Source organism: Alternaria postmessia (genome assembly GCF_024291825.1).
Source record: "Alternaria postmessia strain BMP 2775 chromosome Unknown scaffold_73, whole genome shotgun sequence".
Classification (NCBI taxonomy): Eukaryota; Fungi; Ascomycota; class Dothideomycetes; order Pleosporales; family Pleosporaceae; genus Alternaria; species Alternaria postmessia.
Window position 1 is genome coordinate 15,991 of NW_026260146.1, and position 16,915 is coordinate 32,905.

Genomic DNA, 16,915 nt, shown 5'->3' on the forward strand with positions numbered 1-16,915 from the left:
TTGAGGTCGCTCGATCCACACATGGCCCCTGAGAAGTCAGTTCCCGTTTCTCAGTTATTTCTCAAATGGTGATTTACCAGAAGGAGGATTTATCTCCCTTTCGAGGCGCAAGGGTTCAGGTTCCGTTGTTCGATATAGACCAAGGTCCGTCGTACCCCCACCGCTGTCGACGAGAAGAAACACTCCCCTACGCTGATCAAGTTAGCATATTTGTCTTTTCCACTGGAATGTATGTAAGTACCTTGATAACACCGTCACGCCAACTAGAATCAAGTGCGTATGAAGCTCCTGCCTCAGCTTCATTCACCATGAATAGGTTGACTGAGGAACCACGTTGGTCATGGATAACCCCGAACCCAGACTCTCTCATCGCTGTTTCGATGCATTTACTCATTTTAGCATTTGCCATGGTGCTCCAGCAGACTGGTACAGAGAATGTAAGTTCAACTAAACTCGGGCGTTAGCAAGAGCGATGGGAAACTGCCAGGCTGCACTGTCACGTACCAGAGTTACCATCGTGGAAGCCTTCAGCCATTTCCAGAGTTCGCTTGATGTGGCGGAAATAATATTTCAATATGTGTCGTATGATATCCTGCTCAGAATCTATCAAGTGATGGGCTTGAAGTTTCTGTATTCCCTTCGCAACTTCGCTTTTAGCATCTTGAGTCCAGACACAACCCGTGTCGTCAAGGAGCAGCTTCATTCGTTTGATGTGAGCTATGACTGCGTCGTCGGGTTGTGACTCCTCTAGCCAGCGTTGTGCTTCGTAGCCGTGTAGTCTGGAAGCAGGGCGATAGACACTTTCCGTTGGGACTTGTCTCCCATTGGAATGATGACAGCGATCTCCATCCCACTGATCAATGGTGTTGATCTCTCGTTCGCCCTTTCTAACGAACGCGATGCTAGTATATGTCGTGCCAAAGTCGAGCGCAACACGATAGTCGGGCTCAGTGAATTGGTCAGTGACCATGGCTGATGGCTGTGTAGCGAAGGGTGACTGGTGTGCAATATTGTGAGCGCCTCTCATCCTTTTTGCAGAAGCCCCCAGAACGGAATCGTTGGAATCGGAGTCTGACATGTTGGATACCTGCGGGACCAAGCATGGAGGGGAATTGCATCGCCTCTTGGGCCGTCTTTTATTGAGTGTTACAAAGTTCTCATTGACTGGACGTCTGAGGATTCTTCCCGCCCTTGACGATTTGGAATCCGACATGTCTCCAGCCATTGCGTCTCGGAGGTGATGGACAGCAGGTCCCGTTCATGAGAAGAAGTAGATAAGCCTATCAACTTTATGGGAAGATAGTCTAGTAAGCAATCATACTAATAGTCCCGCTATGTCTAGGTAGAGTATCATCTTCGCTTAGACATTGAGCGGTGTCCTCATATGTAAAGCTTCGGCAAGGTTGGCACGCATATCATAGCCGCGTATGCACCATGGGCGTCTGACACGTCAATAGGTGAATACGATACGCCACTCGAGCTCGGACCGATGGTCATGAATGGTCTTATGCATCTCTTCTCGGTTCTCAAATTTATCCTTGTTGACAACTGAGACCCTTCGACTGCTACCTAGGTATCATTGAAGCGGCTGTCTCTGGACAATGCATGATGCAAGTCAGTTCTTAATGTTCCAAAAATCTGTATAACAATCGCTCTTTTAGTTCTGTGATAAGGCTGCATGTTGGATTATCTTGCTCGGATCGCCGTGGCGTAGTTGAATTCGCCTGAAACAAGGCAACCGACAAGCACCCCGGCTGATCAGGGGCTAACATTGGTCAACGTCGCTACATTGCCAGGGGTAACGTTGCAGAAGGATCCGCGAGAAAACTATTACACCGTTTAGGCTTATCACTTCAGTTACGTGCCTCGCCTTCGTTTAGGCGCTCGTCCTTCTCTTCTGTGTTGCCAAGAACACCCAAGTATTTTCTTCTTTCTGCCCGCTTTCTCGATTTTCGCACCCCGTTCCCGATCGAACTCTGTTCACAGTCTTGTATTCTTGTTACATATCATATTGTATCGTCGTGATGAAATACTTTAAATGGTCAAACGACGAAACAGTGGTGGTGTTGAATCACATTGATTGGTGCCTTGACAACAAAAAGGATTACTGGCAGACGATACACAGCAAGTTCAATGAGGAGACCGGTCGAGTGCCTGATGAGTCGCAGATTGTGACCCGTCTCAAGTATATTTGTCAAAAGCAGACCCCAAGAATCGATTACAAGCATTTGATCGACCGCGGTACTAAGGTACTGGAGGACGCCACGATCGCCGGGCCCATCTTAGAGGCCATCAAACATGGTAGAGACAATCTGAGCCTTGGTGTCTCGGGGAAACGTAGAAAAGAGATTCCACCATCGCAGGCCGGCTTATCGCAGGTAAGTACATATAAGGATGCTTCGAGAATGTCAATTGACGTTAAGCAGCACGGCAAACAGCAGAGAAAGAAGAAGCGTCGATTGACTAATGACTGCAATTCGTTTCATGATAAACCTTCTGGCTCAAGAGAGAACAGTCGTCCCGTCACCAATCACAGCGTGGTCGATCGAAAACGAAAACGTGCAAACAGCGTATCCTATAATGACAACGCGTCCTCTCTCGAGCTTTCCAAACCCGAGACTGTAACATTGGGAACGACGACAGAATCCGACCTACCAGGGCAACTCCGAAGTTCGGAGTCGGAAGATAATGTTTCGCACATACACAAACGACTGGAAGCCCTTGAAGAAGAAGTCAAGTCACTGTCTGCACTGGGACAGAACACAGAACGAGCATTAAAAATGGCTATCCATTGCATAACTTGGGTCTTCCGGGAGCAGGTTGGACCTAAGAATAAGATACCCAACGAGATCTTCTCGACGATGGAGCTTGTTGAAGGGACCATCAAAGATGATCCGAGCGATGCTTTCGTCAGACTTATCAAGGACTTGCAGCAAGCGAACGTCATTCGCCAGAAGTATCAAGAGATCGTCAGTGATCTGATTGGGCAACGCAACTACGGGAGAAAGGTAGAGTATCCACCACTGCCTCTTCCATCTGAGCTCGCTGAAGATTGGCGTCGCATTCGATCACCACTCAAAGACACCATGGTGGTCAATGTAGCACCTATTTCGCGAATAAACTTGGCTATGACTGGCTCTTTCTCGAACACACATCTGGCGAATCTTGCCAACCACCTGGAGGGTGGAACATACGAAGCACGACCGTGGATATCTACACGTCATGTGTATCTGGACAATCCGGCCGCAGCGCAGCATCTACTGGCAGTTGCTTTATGTCAGTTGCTATTCTGCGGGACTGAAACCATGTGCGAAGTGACGCCTGCAAGTCGGGCGTTCCAGATCTACAGGACTATGACAGGTATGTTCCGACATCTGATGACGTCTTATATCCGAAACTGACTATTCTCCCCAAGACGATAGAGAAGAGATAAGACGTATTGACACAATTGCCTTCCAGCTCTTCAGCAAGCAGCCATGCTTCGATACAGAGGTTCTCCCAGGTCGTATCCAGAAAATTCAGAAGTGTCTGGAAGCCTGCGCTAGAGAGTTTGCTACTACTATTGGTTGCAAGTCCCCTTTTCGTCATCTTGATTTTATGTCGGTCGAAGCGGTCAAACATGCGCTCAGTCTGAAGCGAGCACTGATGCTGAGCGTTTTCGAATACGAAATCTATTTCGCTACTCCTGGAATGGACTTCAACCCAGTTTGGATGGATGCAGAGAATGAAAACGGCGAAAGTTTGGACCCACTGACGTGTGCTAAGATGAAGGTATCAATTTGCGTGTTCCCCGGACTCGTGCAGGCACCAACGAAGAAACTGCCTGCTGATGCAGACATCTCTACAGCACTATTACAGGCGAAGAGCTTCTTTCCCCCGGCCCAAAAGGCAAGCCCATCTTTGAAGCATGAAATAATCGTGGCGAAGGCTGTTGTGCTGGTGCACGAAGCAGGCATGAACGCTTTCCAGCCCTAGGTACGAGGGTGAAAGACCTGACACCTGAGAATTGGAGAGAATGCTTTGTTCCACCAGCGTCGTTTCGGAATATGCGGCGTTTATGGCTGTTCAGTAATAGCTCTTATCGTACTAATATATCTGTGGTTTTGAATTGCTTTGCTTTGAACTGGCCCACTTTGTTCCTTGATTTTGTTGTCCAGAATGGATGTGCGACAACCGATGCGGATTCCGCTCATATTCAGGTGGGCTATACTATGCCCACGCAATAACAGCAAGATGGATTTCTAGGAGTCCAGGTACAAATAGAGAGTTTGCGATGGAAACGTTCTGTTATGCTCAACGTTGTAGAAGAGCTGCCAGTCATTCCATGCAACGAAGCTGGGGCGTAAAACAGGCCAGGTATGCCTCAGCGTCAGGGAAAAGCGCATGGTGTAACAAAGATGCGGCTCCTGAATGCACCCGCACATTGACCGACCTGGTCTTCGTGAATCTTCCGCCCGGGAAATGACCGCTGCGCTGAAGAAGATGAGTGGGATGTTACTCTTTCTCGTGTTCTAGGTGGCGCAGAGTGGGTTCCCCCAATGCACCATGCTACGCTACTAACGCTACCAAATTGTTAAGCCCATAGGCTTGCTAGAGTCAGATCAGCTCAACTTCTACAACCTCGAGAACACACGAAGACAATTAGCATTCCACGCTGTGTGTTTGCGAACAATGGATGTGCGAACGAGTCGCTTTCAGATCGTATCGCGTTGCAAACAACACTATCGAGCCTGCCTCCAGGATGCCTGAGGGCTTAGTATCGCAAGGCAGCACAGACTATCTTACACAGGTACCTGGATATGGTTGAGCCTCAAGATTTCACTATCGTCTCGATCAATGCTGTAGTGTATGATTGATCACTGAATGTACAAATCGTGCGACTGCAGAATGGCAGAGTGACAACGAACGCTGCTCCTCAGGTGTCCGGCAACCTAGCCATAAGCCAGTTGAGTATCCTAAGCAGTAGGCAGTTGAGCTGCCGACCTGTCATAGCGCATGTGCAAGCCGGTCATCGAGAGAAAATTCAGCTAGAGCTTGGTAAGATTCTCAGCTGATGAACGTCTCCATATCAACAAGATGCTCCCTACATCGAGTCTGGACAGTGGTAAGCCGATTAAGGAACATTCTAGTTGTATGTCAACAACAAAGAATCTCTGTAGGCAAAATTTTTCGAGACAAAGAAGTTACGAATATCCACGCTAAGCTGTGTACTACAGCGCAAAGAAGATAGAAGGGTCGACACTCTCGAGGCGCAGGAGCCGCGACAGAAAAGCTATCCATATAGCCAGAAGCGCTGCCTTCTTGACCCACGAAGCGGTTGTGGTCTATTTTCCATTCGTACTAAAAAAAAGAGTTCGCAGGTCGCTTCAGACCCGTCATCGCGCGTCTGTTTCTAAACCCACCAAGACAGGATGTGGATGTTGAAAACTGCGTCAGCCTGCTGTGGCCAGTTCCAAAAGATACAAATTATGTGTGGGTATGTTCAAGGCTGCTAGCTAGGGCGTCTAATGCTTCCATCATCGCCTTTCGGTCTTCGACAGGCGTCCCTCCCTAGCACCCTTCTAACCACCACGCTCTCGAGAACCTCTCTATGAACTTTATGTAAAGCTTATCTGCATATAATACTTCACAGTTGGCATACTTTCTTCCGGTCGTACATGAAGCATTTGTCCCATCCCGGGGTATACACCCCAACACGACTCAACGACGTTCATTGGACCACACCCCACGGCAGTAGTTGAGGATTTCACGAGCTCACTAAGCATGTTCCTCTGTGCTACCACTTAATTGAAGATGGGGTTCGAGACGTTAAGCTGGTCTTCGGCGCGTGAAGGTGATGTATATTCCTGCAGTGGGCCTTGTTAGACCCCTCAAGCACGTCGTATATAGTGGGCTGTGATCGAGCGCCACTTAGTGGGTACCCGACTCACAATCGTCAGACGAAACTCTGCCAAAGCATTGCTTCCATCAGCAACATCGAGTGCAAGAGGGTAAGGCGTCTTTTGGCGTCGGTTGTACATATGATACCCATTAGTGAAGGGTATGTGTCCGAAATGCGCTAGGCAGGCGCTTCCACGAAAGCCTTATGCTTTTTTGCTTCGCCCGATCCCACACTTGATAGCGACATTGAATGGCATCTCTCTTTGAAAATATGATTTCTCCAACAAGGGACAAATTGTGGATATGATGTCAAGTGTTGCGACCGATATACTTAATTGTATTTCTTTCCATCGAACAGGTAACTCTGCAGCACTGCCGTGCTTGTACCCAGCACCCCGACGCCGATCAAAGCCAAAATCTCTTATATATCCACGAGCACGAAGAACAAGAACTATGTGAGGCGTGCAGACATAGTGGCGCCACTACTGAGACATGAACCCTACTGCTTGTGCGCGCCATGGGTCACGAGTCCGAGTAGGATACTAAGGCCTTCACTGTAATCACTACCACTGTTCCTCTGTTGGTGTGCGGGCGTTTTGCTACCACTACCTCTTCTCCCGGCGCTCCTGTTTGTTATAGGTTTGCGCCGTTGTCCCGTGCGCGACTTGGTTTGCGGCCGCAACTCGTTGGTGGCAAGGATGGGTGGTGAAGATATTTATGGTTCAGAGGGCGATGACAAGTGCATCTTTACTGGCTGAACTATTTTAGAGGGCGTCTACCGCGAGTTAGCTGATTGCAGGGTTGTAATTGCGGTTCTAGGAGTAGCTTGTCGAGGGCTGAGGCAGCTGATTCGAGCGCATAGCATGTTGGACATGATGTGTTGCGACGGTACAATCTGGAACGGTGTTAATCCCCTGTCGCTCCAAGAGGCGTCAATCAAATAATTGATATGATCAAGTAGCTGTAGACACACAAGCGAAAATTGACATTGCTGGAATTGGCGGCCTGTTATGTGTTCCCGTCAGCAGGCATCTAGGTGTCTTCGAACACGGAGAAAAAGGCACTGCTCATCCGGCTCACACATGTCGAGAATGCTCGATGAAACTGCGCTATCCCGGCCGTGACGATCGAAGGGATGGAAGCTGTGCAAGATGCCCTGTTCGTTGTGTGTGCATACAGCTCCGGACAGAACACGCCCTCTGCCAACGCGTGGTGAGGTAGAGCTTCACCAGCCGGTGGTCCGACCAATCAGCTGTCACGTCACCCCCGGCATACCGCCCGTGATGCAATGGCAGACCAAATACATCTTTGAAGCCTTTCGTATCCAACAAACATGGCTATCACTTGCTTGCGCGTTCCTTGCCTTACGAATAGTCGATTATCGTGGTGGCGGGGTCCACGGGAGCTGCACAATCAGCAGCTGACCATCTCTCGTTGCCGCCGGGCTAGATACCGTCGACACCTCTTGCCGCACTGTCACTCCCACAAACAGATGCATACCTTACGATCTATGCTCGCGCCATCACACGTGCATAAAGAATCAGACTGTTGGCTTTTAAAATTTTGTGTGCTTCACATCTGGTCAGATGCTCTTGTATACTAGCTTGCTTCAACACGCTCGGGTGAAGGCACATCTGCAGAAGTCCAAGGAAATAGTCCAGTCAGTAGAGACGATAGCTCTTTCCCGGACTTACTAAGCATGGCCAGAAACTTGCTTCCTTTCCTCGAGATACTGCTTCCCCTGCTCTTCCTGATCTAACGGTTTATCTTTGATGAACCAAGAAACGACGAATCCAACCACAGCAGTAGCGGTTACCATCCACAAGACGCCGAAAATAGATTTCCTGTAAGCCTCAATGATCCTACCCAGTACATCCGCCGGCGCCTCAACACGCCTCAAGAGCGTCACAAAGCCGACCGCTTCTTTCACATCATGGAGTGCAGCCAGCTGGCCAGGTAGTGGCTGCAGGCTTGCGATGTTATCGGCGAAGATCGAGTTGAAGATGGTTGACGATATAGCCAGTCCTATGAGGCCACCAAAGAGGCGGAAAGAACACAAGATGCCGGCAGCGAAACCCATGTCGTCGACAGGCACACTGGCTTGGAGCGGGAGGTTCAATACAGACCAAAAAGGGCCGATACCAATACCAAGAAGCACTTGGAATGACTCCATCTCTGCCAAAGTGGAGGACCGATCCAAAAGTGTAAGGACGCCCGCACCGACCGCCATAAAGACCCAGCTGGTAATTATCACGAGCTTATACTTGCGCATGATCTCGACTGCGACTGCAGACGCAACTGCTGTGGCAATAGCCAGAAAGCAGACTGGCAAAGTCAAGACAGCTGCTGGTAAAGGCCCTTTGAGGTATACAGCCTGGAAGAACAATGGGATGTACAGAGTGATACTGTAATTTACAACGCCGTGCAGAAAGGCTGCAAGCAATGTGAGGAATGCGGTGCGGTCGTTGAACATTCGGTATGGTAGAACTGGCTCCACAGGCGTTTTTTCGTAACGGAGAAATGCGATCAACAGAATCAACCCTAGTATAAGGGGAACAATAGTTTTGTATGAAGACCACGGAAACATGCCACCAGCCCATGCAATTGGTGTGGCGAACAACGTGCAGCCGACAGTGAACAGAACGATTCCTCTCCAATCTAAGCGTCGTAGCTTCATACGTAGTGGCTGGTCAATTGTCTTCAGCCTCATGAAGATAATCGCCAATACTAGTCCGATGGCAGACAATGGTAGGTTGATCCAACCGATCCACCTCCATGTGACATTCTGACTGAACACACCACCAAGAACAGGTCCAAGGACAGTGCCTGCCAACATGGGTATCGAGAAGTATCCGAGGTACATTGGGCGTTCTTTCAGCGTCGTGATATCAGCTAGGATGATCTCGTTGAGGACGTCTAATCCGCCAGCACCAAAGCCCTGCAGTGTTCGGCCTGCAATCAGCACAGCCATACTTTGACTTAGGCCGAAAATAATGGACCCAGCGATGAAGAATATGTACGAGATGTACAAGGGCATTTTGCGACCCACGACGTTGGAGACACTGGTGTAGAGTGGTTGGACAATGACTACCGCCAGTAAGAAGGATATGCTAGCCCAGAAGCCTTCCAGGGTTGACCCGTCGAGCTCATGAACTATGGACTACATTGATATCAGTATTTCAGCAGTGTATCACCCCGACGGGAGATCTTACAGGAATTGCGACACCAAGTACCGTAGCATCAAGAGCGCAGATAAAGCCCATAATCAAAAGGGAGAGGAACGACATATGAAATGCCAGTGATTTCCCACGCAGCGGCTCTTGAGGTGTCGATGCATAATTGTCGACTTGGTTGTGTTTGTCGTCGCTGTGATGGCTTCTCGTCACAGGTTGCGGACCATCAGACGTCACACATACTTGTTTTCGAATCTCGAGATTCACCATGTTGATTTCTTTTGGTATGAGCGTGATAGGATGTCTGCAGTGGTAGTAGAAGCACGCGACTCTCCTTGACGGCGACCCTCGCAACTCCCAACCGTATCTCAGCGATGCACCACCGTAAGTCACGACTATTTTTGGGCGGATATTGCTCATCCGTTACAGTGGGTCATTCTTGCGATAGGAAGTGTTACCAGACGAGGATAATGGCTTCGCCACACATCAATACGTGCTGTAGCATGGTCTAATGCTGCAAAGACATCGCAAGGATAGAGACCAGCATTGAACCAGGCAGCTACCCTTACGAAGCGCTTGTACTAGGGTCTATCACACCATGCGAGTAGCTATTGAAGTCACTCAATGGGCTAAACTCGGATGGATACTAAACTAATGCTGATTCGGATCATCTCACTGCATATGTGGGTCAGTTTGGCCCCCACCATCTTCGCCGATAATGTCTGAAATGTCGCTTGACAAGGTACGTTACTTCTCGCAGTATCAAACTCAAATCATTTATTGATGCATGATACAGCTAGGCGGCATGGTGGCTTTTATGGATGATCCGATCAGCATGCGGAGCTCAGACTCCGCTGTGCCGCAATCTAACACTCCGATTGGCAGCCTGACTTTGGCTGAAAGTGGTGGCACCAGGGCGGCGGCCATACCCGCTGTACACCTTGGGGCGCGCGTGTTCCCCGCTTGCCCATAGAATACTTGACCTTGGCTAGACTGTCTGCCTTGCGAGATGGTTGTGCAAACCCACAAGTATGATGGATAATATGTCCGATTGGTCAAAACGTTGGCGAATCGCATGGAGCAATTTACCCGCACCCAATACACCCGCCCAGGAATGACGTGAACCGGTGAACGATCACGACCCGATGTCTTCCAACCATCGTTGAAGGTCGCTCATCAAGCGCTCGCCAAGTTCCGTATCAACCACGCAGTCTTGCCAACTACATGTGACACACATCTCTCCACCCTTGACTGTCATGATCGACACCGAGAATGCAGCTGAAGGTGTCTCTGCACTCAAGATGAGTTCGGCTCGACGAAGCGACCAGGCGTCCTGACCTCCATCGCTGACGCTAGTTGCCCCGTCGATGACACCGAGGTTGGTAACTAGCCAAGACAGATACCTCGTCCTGCGCATCTCGCTTTGCTGTTGGCTGTTCCAGTCGGGGCATAGCTTCATAATACCTATCAGATCGTTGCGTGTGCCGGACTCTAATCTTGCCTTGATCTCTTTGCGAACTCTTGCAGAGACAGACCACACTATATTCATCGCATTTAGAGGTAATTTTGATCCTGAAGAGGTGACTGGGATTTGAGAGCGGATTGAATCGACCAGGTCAGAGCCGAACTCGTGTTCAACGACTGACACGTAGTTACACATGAGCTCTTTGGGTTGTATCGAAGGGTACTGTTTAGTGTTGGATGGTAGAATGTGTCGCAGGTCGTACGGTGTTCTGCTTGCAAAGCCACTTGCGTCGTGGAGCGCAGTTGAAAGTGAGACTAGGCAAAGAGCCTGGAGAAGACCTGTGAGAGTGGTGTGGTGCTGACGACAGGCATCTACTAATTTCGTTACACAATGATTGTCGATTGCAAAGTTGCGAAACTGAGTCCGATAAGGAGATGCTTGGATTGGAGCCCAGCGTGCATGCGTGTTGCCAGGCGGGAAGATCCATTCTGGTTTCAGGCTTTTCCAGACTTCCCGTAGCATGAAGCCTAGGGATACAGGCCACGAAGACAAAATTTCCGGATTCGGTGGTAGCCTATCCGTCGGATCGGGTAGATTGAGAATCCACTTATCCGAGTTCTTAGAAACTTCGATTATTGGCTCCTTGTCATGTTTAGAAGCTTCGCGGAGTTGGTGCAGCAAGTTTTGGTGGAATATTCTGCCACTTGAGCCATCGTGATGTGGGTGGTTCCAGACGTAGAGCACCTCCATCGATTCGGCCCCAGCCTGATGTAAGACGATCACCCGCCAACCCGGCCGAGTCGATAAGTCTTCAAATCTCATGTCAAGCTGATCCTGCACAATCCTGAGATACTGTTGCTGTGACGAGGCGAAATCTTTTACATCAATCCATTGAATGTGGTTGCGAAGATCGAGGTGATCCAGACGAACGAAGGTGGGGTTTTTCGAATGCTCCCCGGTGATTCCGACCTGTAGATGAGACTGAGAGATCACAACTCGTGCAACAGAATCGATGAATCGAGCTTGGACGTCTACGAACAATTCTAGGCGTGCAAGGATTGGTGGCGGGAAGTAACGGCAGACGACAATGGTGCCGCGGTACTGGTCGAGCGTGTGCATCGCCAGCTGGTAAGCTTCACTGCTATGTGTGAACACCCACGCTCCAGTAGAGTCCTGGTGTATCGTCGCACTTACTGGCATCCCATGCCGCGAATTACGGCGCCCGCTTTGCCATCAGTTGCGGCCATGATTGGAGTCCGTTCGCATGTGCGACGGGCACCTAGTGATTACCAGGGAGGAGATAATGAACTGTGATAGTGGCAGAAGCAACTATACGATCGGCTGTAGCGCTTTTGTTCTTGGTATGGTAGATGACTACTGGTGGTCTATATACGCAGCCGTGGAGGAGCCACGCCACACCGAGCTAGTCGGCTTAGCGCGTCCGCACGGACTGTTGGAAGCTGCAGACTTAAATTGACATTGCACATGCGACCTTGCTCACTCTCCTTGCATAACCATCAAATCCGTGCGCTTTGCATCACTCTACGAAACCTCCATTGGCTTGTACATACGTACTTCCCTCCATAAGGAGCTTAGACAGTCTGCAGCTGCCTGTTCTGAGCAACCCCTTTCGTTACACGTACATGTACCATCTCTGGGTCCCGAACATCGTCGCTTCTGCTTCTAGAATCATCAACACTGCTTGTCGACAACAGGTCGTGCGTATTCAGTTCGCTCTCAACCTCAAACACGCTGCGACGCTGTCGAGACTTCGGCTTGTACATCACCTGCCATTTCTTTGGTCTGGATGAGCCATTCTGTCTGCTGCCGCTCGACAACGAGCGGAAAAACGATGATACGGCATCCGGTACTGGTACAGCTTTGGCGATCCGAGGAAACGCGGGTATCCCCATGATAAGGAAACCGGTTGTGACCTCCCAGATAGTCCATAAGGCGACGCCAGTCATCTGATAAGTAACATCGTCGGAGTGGAGTAAGTTGACGAAATATACTGTACGCACCACTCCCATGGTCCATGCCCTAAACAACGTGTGGTTAGTCTCGTAGTCATGGTGATATTGAAGGAACTCACGAACCCGAGACCTACGACAAAGAGCAGGGATAGGCCTACTTTTTGGTCGCGCGACATATTCAGATGCCAGATCACCCATTGTGGAATAGCGAGGATGACTGTATCCGAGATGAAGTTCAGAACACTAGTCGCGAGATTCTGTCCCAACACGTCGACAGAGCACGTGCCACCTTCAAACCAGGGATTCCAGATCTTCTCACGCGGCCAGCAGCGGAACACTTCAGTGAAGGTCGTAATGGTGTAGTAAAGTACATTGGTCCAGATCAACACATGGAGGGTCCAGTAGAAGGCGTTGCGCGTTCCTGTTGGGACGAATATGCGAAGCCAATTAGCCAAGATGGCGACTTTTATGCACATGGCGACTGGTCCATAGTAAACAGCACCCAGATGCGAGCCCTAAAGACATCAGTACGATGTGCGGACGACACTGGAAAGGCAAGCCTATTGAAGGGTACTCACATGGAGGAAGTCAATGAGTGTCTTGTTGTCCACGTTCCATTGATGAACCCATACACCTGGCCATCTGCAGAGGTTCCAGGTCATGTATTGATTTCCGGCGAATACGCCCTAAGAATCGGTTAGCATACACCCATCCCCTGTTCCTGGTGACTTAAAGAACCAAATGCTACTACTTACCAATGCTGCAACCATCAAGAAGTCTTCGATGACGATGCCATACCCAAGATTGTGGCTCCCACCAGGATTGGCAAAGTCGGCCACCACACCAGGTGGCGGGTCTAGGGCAGGCTCCAACAAAATAGCATCAAAAGTCGCGTTTCCCATGTTATGAATGAGGATGTTGTAATTCTTGGCGGAGTATGTTTTGCACGACGTCCAGGAAGAAAAACAAGGAAACACGCATGGATCATAGACATTGGAAAAGTCTATGTTTGTATGGGAGATTGAACGCGGGTAATGGGGAGTTGCGAGCCGGTACAAGGTGAGATCACAAGAGTGCTGCAGATAGTCGGGTAGTACAATGGCTGTATGCGCCACTAGGCTAATGTGCCTATGGGCGCCTCCCGGCATGGGATTGGGCGCAACTGCTTATCATGCATGCACAGCTGACAGACTTGATATACAGTCAATATGAAAACTCCGTCACCTTGTCTCTGAAGGGGCTGTGTTCCTGCAGACCCTGGTATTGACCTTTCAATACCCTGTACTGCTACCCCACCACAAAGCAACCAGGCTGACATCAAGCAGGGGTGGTAATTCCGACGGCGCCTACCGACAATCCTTCCCGCAGTCATTGCGACTGGAGAACCGTCAACGATCATGCAAAGGAGCCCAGTTGTTTTCCCAGGTCGTACCTTTCCTTGGTGTCATGCTAAGGATACACACCGTTTCCTCCCTTTAGATACTGACAAAAGTAACACTGCATACTTTTAGATCAGATTCCAACTTTTGTGAAACTTCTTGATCGAACCATCCTTGTTCGTAATTGCGACGGCAGACGCACAGCCTACTGCTTGCACGACGCGCGATCTAGCGACACCTCGAATCTTGACCACAGTCAACTTTCCTGCATACTCAACGAAGCACTGGAAATGGTTACCACTACCCCAACGAGAGGCAAGCAGCCTTTTAACCCAGATCGATCAATCACGAAGCAAATAAAGGCTCAGCAGATCCAGCCAAATTCGACGAAAAACCTTCCGGCCTTCTACCGTAATGTCGAAGAAGCGCTTGACAAGCGCCGCGCAACTCAAAGTCTGTTCTCCATAGTTCATAGTAACTGGCAGACCAAAGATGCTGTCGATTTCTGCTCGAACGATTACCTCAGTTGGAACACTACCGGTCTGATTCGTAAGGCCTTCCTCGAAGAATTGAGCCGCTACCCGGACTTTAGCGTCGCCGCTGGTGGTTCAAGAGTCATGGAAGGGAATTATCCCTATATTGAAGAGACAGAGCTAGAGATTGCAAAGGACCATAATGCTGAGCAGGGTTTGATTGTGAACTCAGCTTTCGATGCGAATGTTATGGTTTGGTCTGCACTTCCAAGACCTGGCGATGTGATCGTATACGATAGTTTGGTTCATGCATCTACCCACGATGGGATGGAGCGAAGCCTTGCCATTCAGAGAACCGAATTCCGACACAACAACATCGCCGCATTCCGGAACATCTTGACCTCTATCCTGGATACTCAACCGCTGATCAAACAAGGTCGGCGCTCTATACTCGTAGCAGTTGAATCAGTGTATAGTATGGAGCGCGACGTCTGCCCCTTACTAGAGCTTGTTGAGATAGCCGATGAAATCTCAGAAGGTCTTGGAAATATCCAATTCGTAGTAGATGAGACGCACAGCGCCGGGCTCATAGGACCAAATGGTACAGGTCTAGTGTGCGAACTGGGTCTGGAAGCCGACGTTGCGGTGCGGCTGCATACGTACTCAAAAGCAATGGGTTCCTGTGGAGGTAGGGAAAGTTTTCATGACTTCGATCACGGCTAACGCAACCGTCGTAGGAATTATACTCAGCAACGACATCGTGAAGTCCGCCTTGATCAATTTTGCGCGCCCCACAGTCTACTCTGCAGCACCACCATTCCCGTTCGTCGCAGCGATTCGAGCTGGACATAGGCTACTTGGTACCCCAGAGGCGGTCAAGGCAAGTACAGCATGACATGTTCTCGTTACGGAAGCATTAATGACAGAACATAGGGGCAAGAGAACGTTCAATCCATCGCTCGCACTTTCTTCGAGACACTGACGTCGCATCGACTTTGGCCAGTCGCGCGAAAAAAAGGTCTGCTCGACGTGCCGTTAGCCAGTGGCTGGGAGGAGCGCCTATTTCTTACCCACATCGTGACTATTTGGACTCGTCAGGAATATGTCTACTGGATTTACATGCATCTCCTTTCAGCTTCATTTTTCGTGCTTCCTGTGAAGCATCCGGTTGTGCCCAGTGGTCAAAGTCGACTTAGAGTCACATTTCACGCTGAGAATACCACTAAGCAGGTGATAAGCCTGGTGGAACAAATCTATGTATGGGTGGGGGAAGTCATGGCTATTGAAGATGGAAGTTCGGGAGAGAAGGTCACTGGAGCAGCCAAACAAGTGTATGCATGGATGAAGGTAGAGGGATTGAGTGGCTTCGGGATGGTTTGAATCTGCTATGGTATCATTCCGCCATATCGAAGTTGACCTATATTTGGAAATCTGACTGGCAATTTGGTGTATCGAGAGCAATATCTTCATGTCGGAACGGATCACTCTTCTCTACAATCACCAGCTAGTTGTGGCTTAGTTTCGCTCGTTCCGAGTTTGGCAAATGTTACTATCAGGTGGCACGACTTTCTCCTTTTGTAAACTCACAGCCATTAGTGGCATGCAATGTGCATGGTTGGTGGTACCCTGGCAGCGCTTACTAGATCGATGCATACCGGGGTATGGAGCCGGCTGTTCGTCCTAGCGGAGACCCTAGCGCCGATGTGGGTATCCTTGAGCAGTGCACATGCCCAGTGTAGAACACTACCCGATGATTCAAGACTAAGACCTCCGCACTCTAGGCCTGTCGGAGCTTGAACTTGGCCCTCACTTGCGCGTCAGCGGACAATGCGCCAACCGCCCACGGCCTGTGGTTACTTTATCTCGAACCCGGCTAGCAGACTCATCGGAAACCTTGCAAACATGTTATTCGTTCAATGAAAAAAATAAGCCGCATTAGTCTCGTCTTATGATATTGTGGAGACCTCCGGGGCTGTTGATACTTGAGCCTAAAGTACTACACCCATCTCGCTGCAGACCCGCTTCAGAAATACGCCTCACCGGACGACTATCTCCCGAATAAAATGATCGCCGTGGAGGCAATATACGTTCGAATGCCGACGCTACTGACACTACAGGGTATGCTCAAGCCGACATTGATATTTTGGGCAAACGCTGGGCAACGGGGGCTGAAAGATAAACATGCACACCATTGTGTCGGTTCGAAGTTCTAACAGCAACAGAATATGTGATATCATGTCTTACCGCTGATGTTGCCTAGTTTGGTGAATTTGACGGGCGGCAAAGACGATTGATACGTCAGTCAAAGTAGAGACTTTGAAGCAATAGTTCAGCTCACGAGTACGAGCTTCTTTTGTAGACGTATCCAATATCTTCTCGTTGTCGAATACATGTCAATTTAACAGCAACATAATCAATCATATCGCCAAACTGCAAAACATAATCAGTCTAGCACTCACTCATACTTCATATTTCCCATATCAGATCCCCAAGCTCAATAAAGTTCAAGTCACTCATCCGCCATGGAACCCATCGCTATCGTTGGACTTGCATTCAAGCTCCCCCAAGATAT

At 49.5% G+C, this 16,915-nt stretch overlaps 6 protein-coding genes across 6 annotated transcripts; 2 read left to right on the forward strand and 4 right to left on the reverse strand.

Annotated features, from left to right (window-relative positions):
• Positions 1–496: 496 nt before the first annotated feature.
• On the reverse strand, positions 497–1,078 carry J4E82_008690 (uncharacterized protein; the record flags this gene model as incomplete). The annotated part of the gene is made up of 1 exon (XM_051734921.1): positions 497–1,078. One exon carries the CDS (start codon positions 1,076–1,078, stop codon positions 497–499), a length of 582 nt encoding a protein of 193 aa, XP_051585290.1.
• A 946-nt stretch (positions 1,079–2,024) lies between these two features.
• J4E82_008691 (uncharacterized protein) lies at positions 2,025–3,975 on the forward strand (the record flags this gene model as incomplete). Its single annotated transcript, XM_051734922.1, has 4 exons — positions 2,025–2,057; positions 2,103–2,378; positions 2,427–3,360; positions 3,416–3,975. 4 exons carry the CDS (start codon positions 2,025–2,027, stop codon positions 3,973–3,975), a joined length of 1,803 nt encoding a protein of 600 aa, XP_051585291.1.
• Positions 3,976–7,573: 3,598 nt separating this feature from the next.
• On the reverse strand, positions 7,574–9,323 carry J4E82_008692 (uncharacterized protein; the record flags this gene model as incomplete). Its single annotated transcript, XM_051734923.1, has 2 exons — positions 7,574–9,040; positions 9,093–9,323. The coding sequence occupies 2 exons, from the start codon at positions 9,321–9,323 to the stop codon at positions 7,574–7,576; spliced, it is 1,698 nt and encodes a 565-aa protein (XP_051585292.1).
• Positions 9,324–10,188: 865 nt separating this feature from the next.
• Positions 10,189–11,765, reverse strand: J4E82_008693 (uncharacterized protein; the record flags this gene model as incomplete). The annotated part of the gene is made up of 2 exons (XM_051734924.1): positions 10,189–11,656; positions 11,713–11,765. The coding sequence occupies 2 exons, from the start codon at positions 11,763–11,765 to the stop codon at positions 10,189–10,191; spliced, it is 1,521 nt and encodes a 506-aa protein (XP_051585293.1).
• A 345-nt stretch (positions 11,766–12,110) lies between these two features.
• J4E82_008694 (uncharacterized protein) lies at positions 12,111–13,393 on the reverse strand (the record flags this gene model as incomplete). The annotated part of the gene is made up of 4 exons (XM_051734925.1): positions 12,111–12,558; positions 12,615–13,006; positions 13,070–13,177; positions 13,247–13,393. The coding sequence occupies 4 exons, from the start codon at positions 13,391–13,393 to the stop codon at positions 12,111–12,113; spliced, it is 1,095 nt and encodes a 364-aa protein (XP_051585294.1).
• Positions 13,394–14,160: 767 nt separating this feature from the next.
• On the forward strand, positions 14,161–15,238 carry J4E82_008695 (putative secondary metabolism biosynthetic enzyme; the record flags this gene model as incomplete). The annotated part of the gene is made up of 2 exons (XM_051734926.1): positions 14,161–15,031; positions 15,081–15,238. 2 exons carry the CDS (start codon positions 14,161–14,163, stop codon positions 15,236–15,238), a joined length of 1,029 nt encoding a protein of 342 aa, XP_051585295.1.
• Between the last annotated feature and the right edge of the window lie 1,677 nt (positions 15,239–16,915).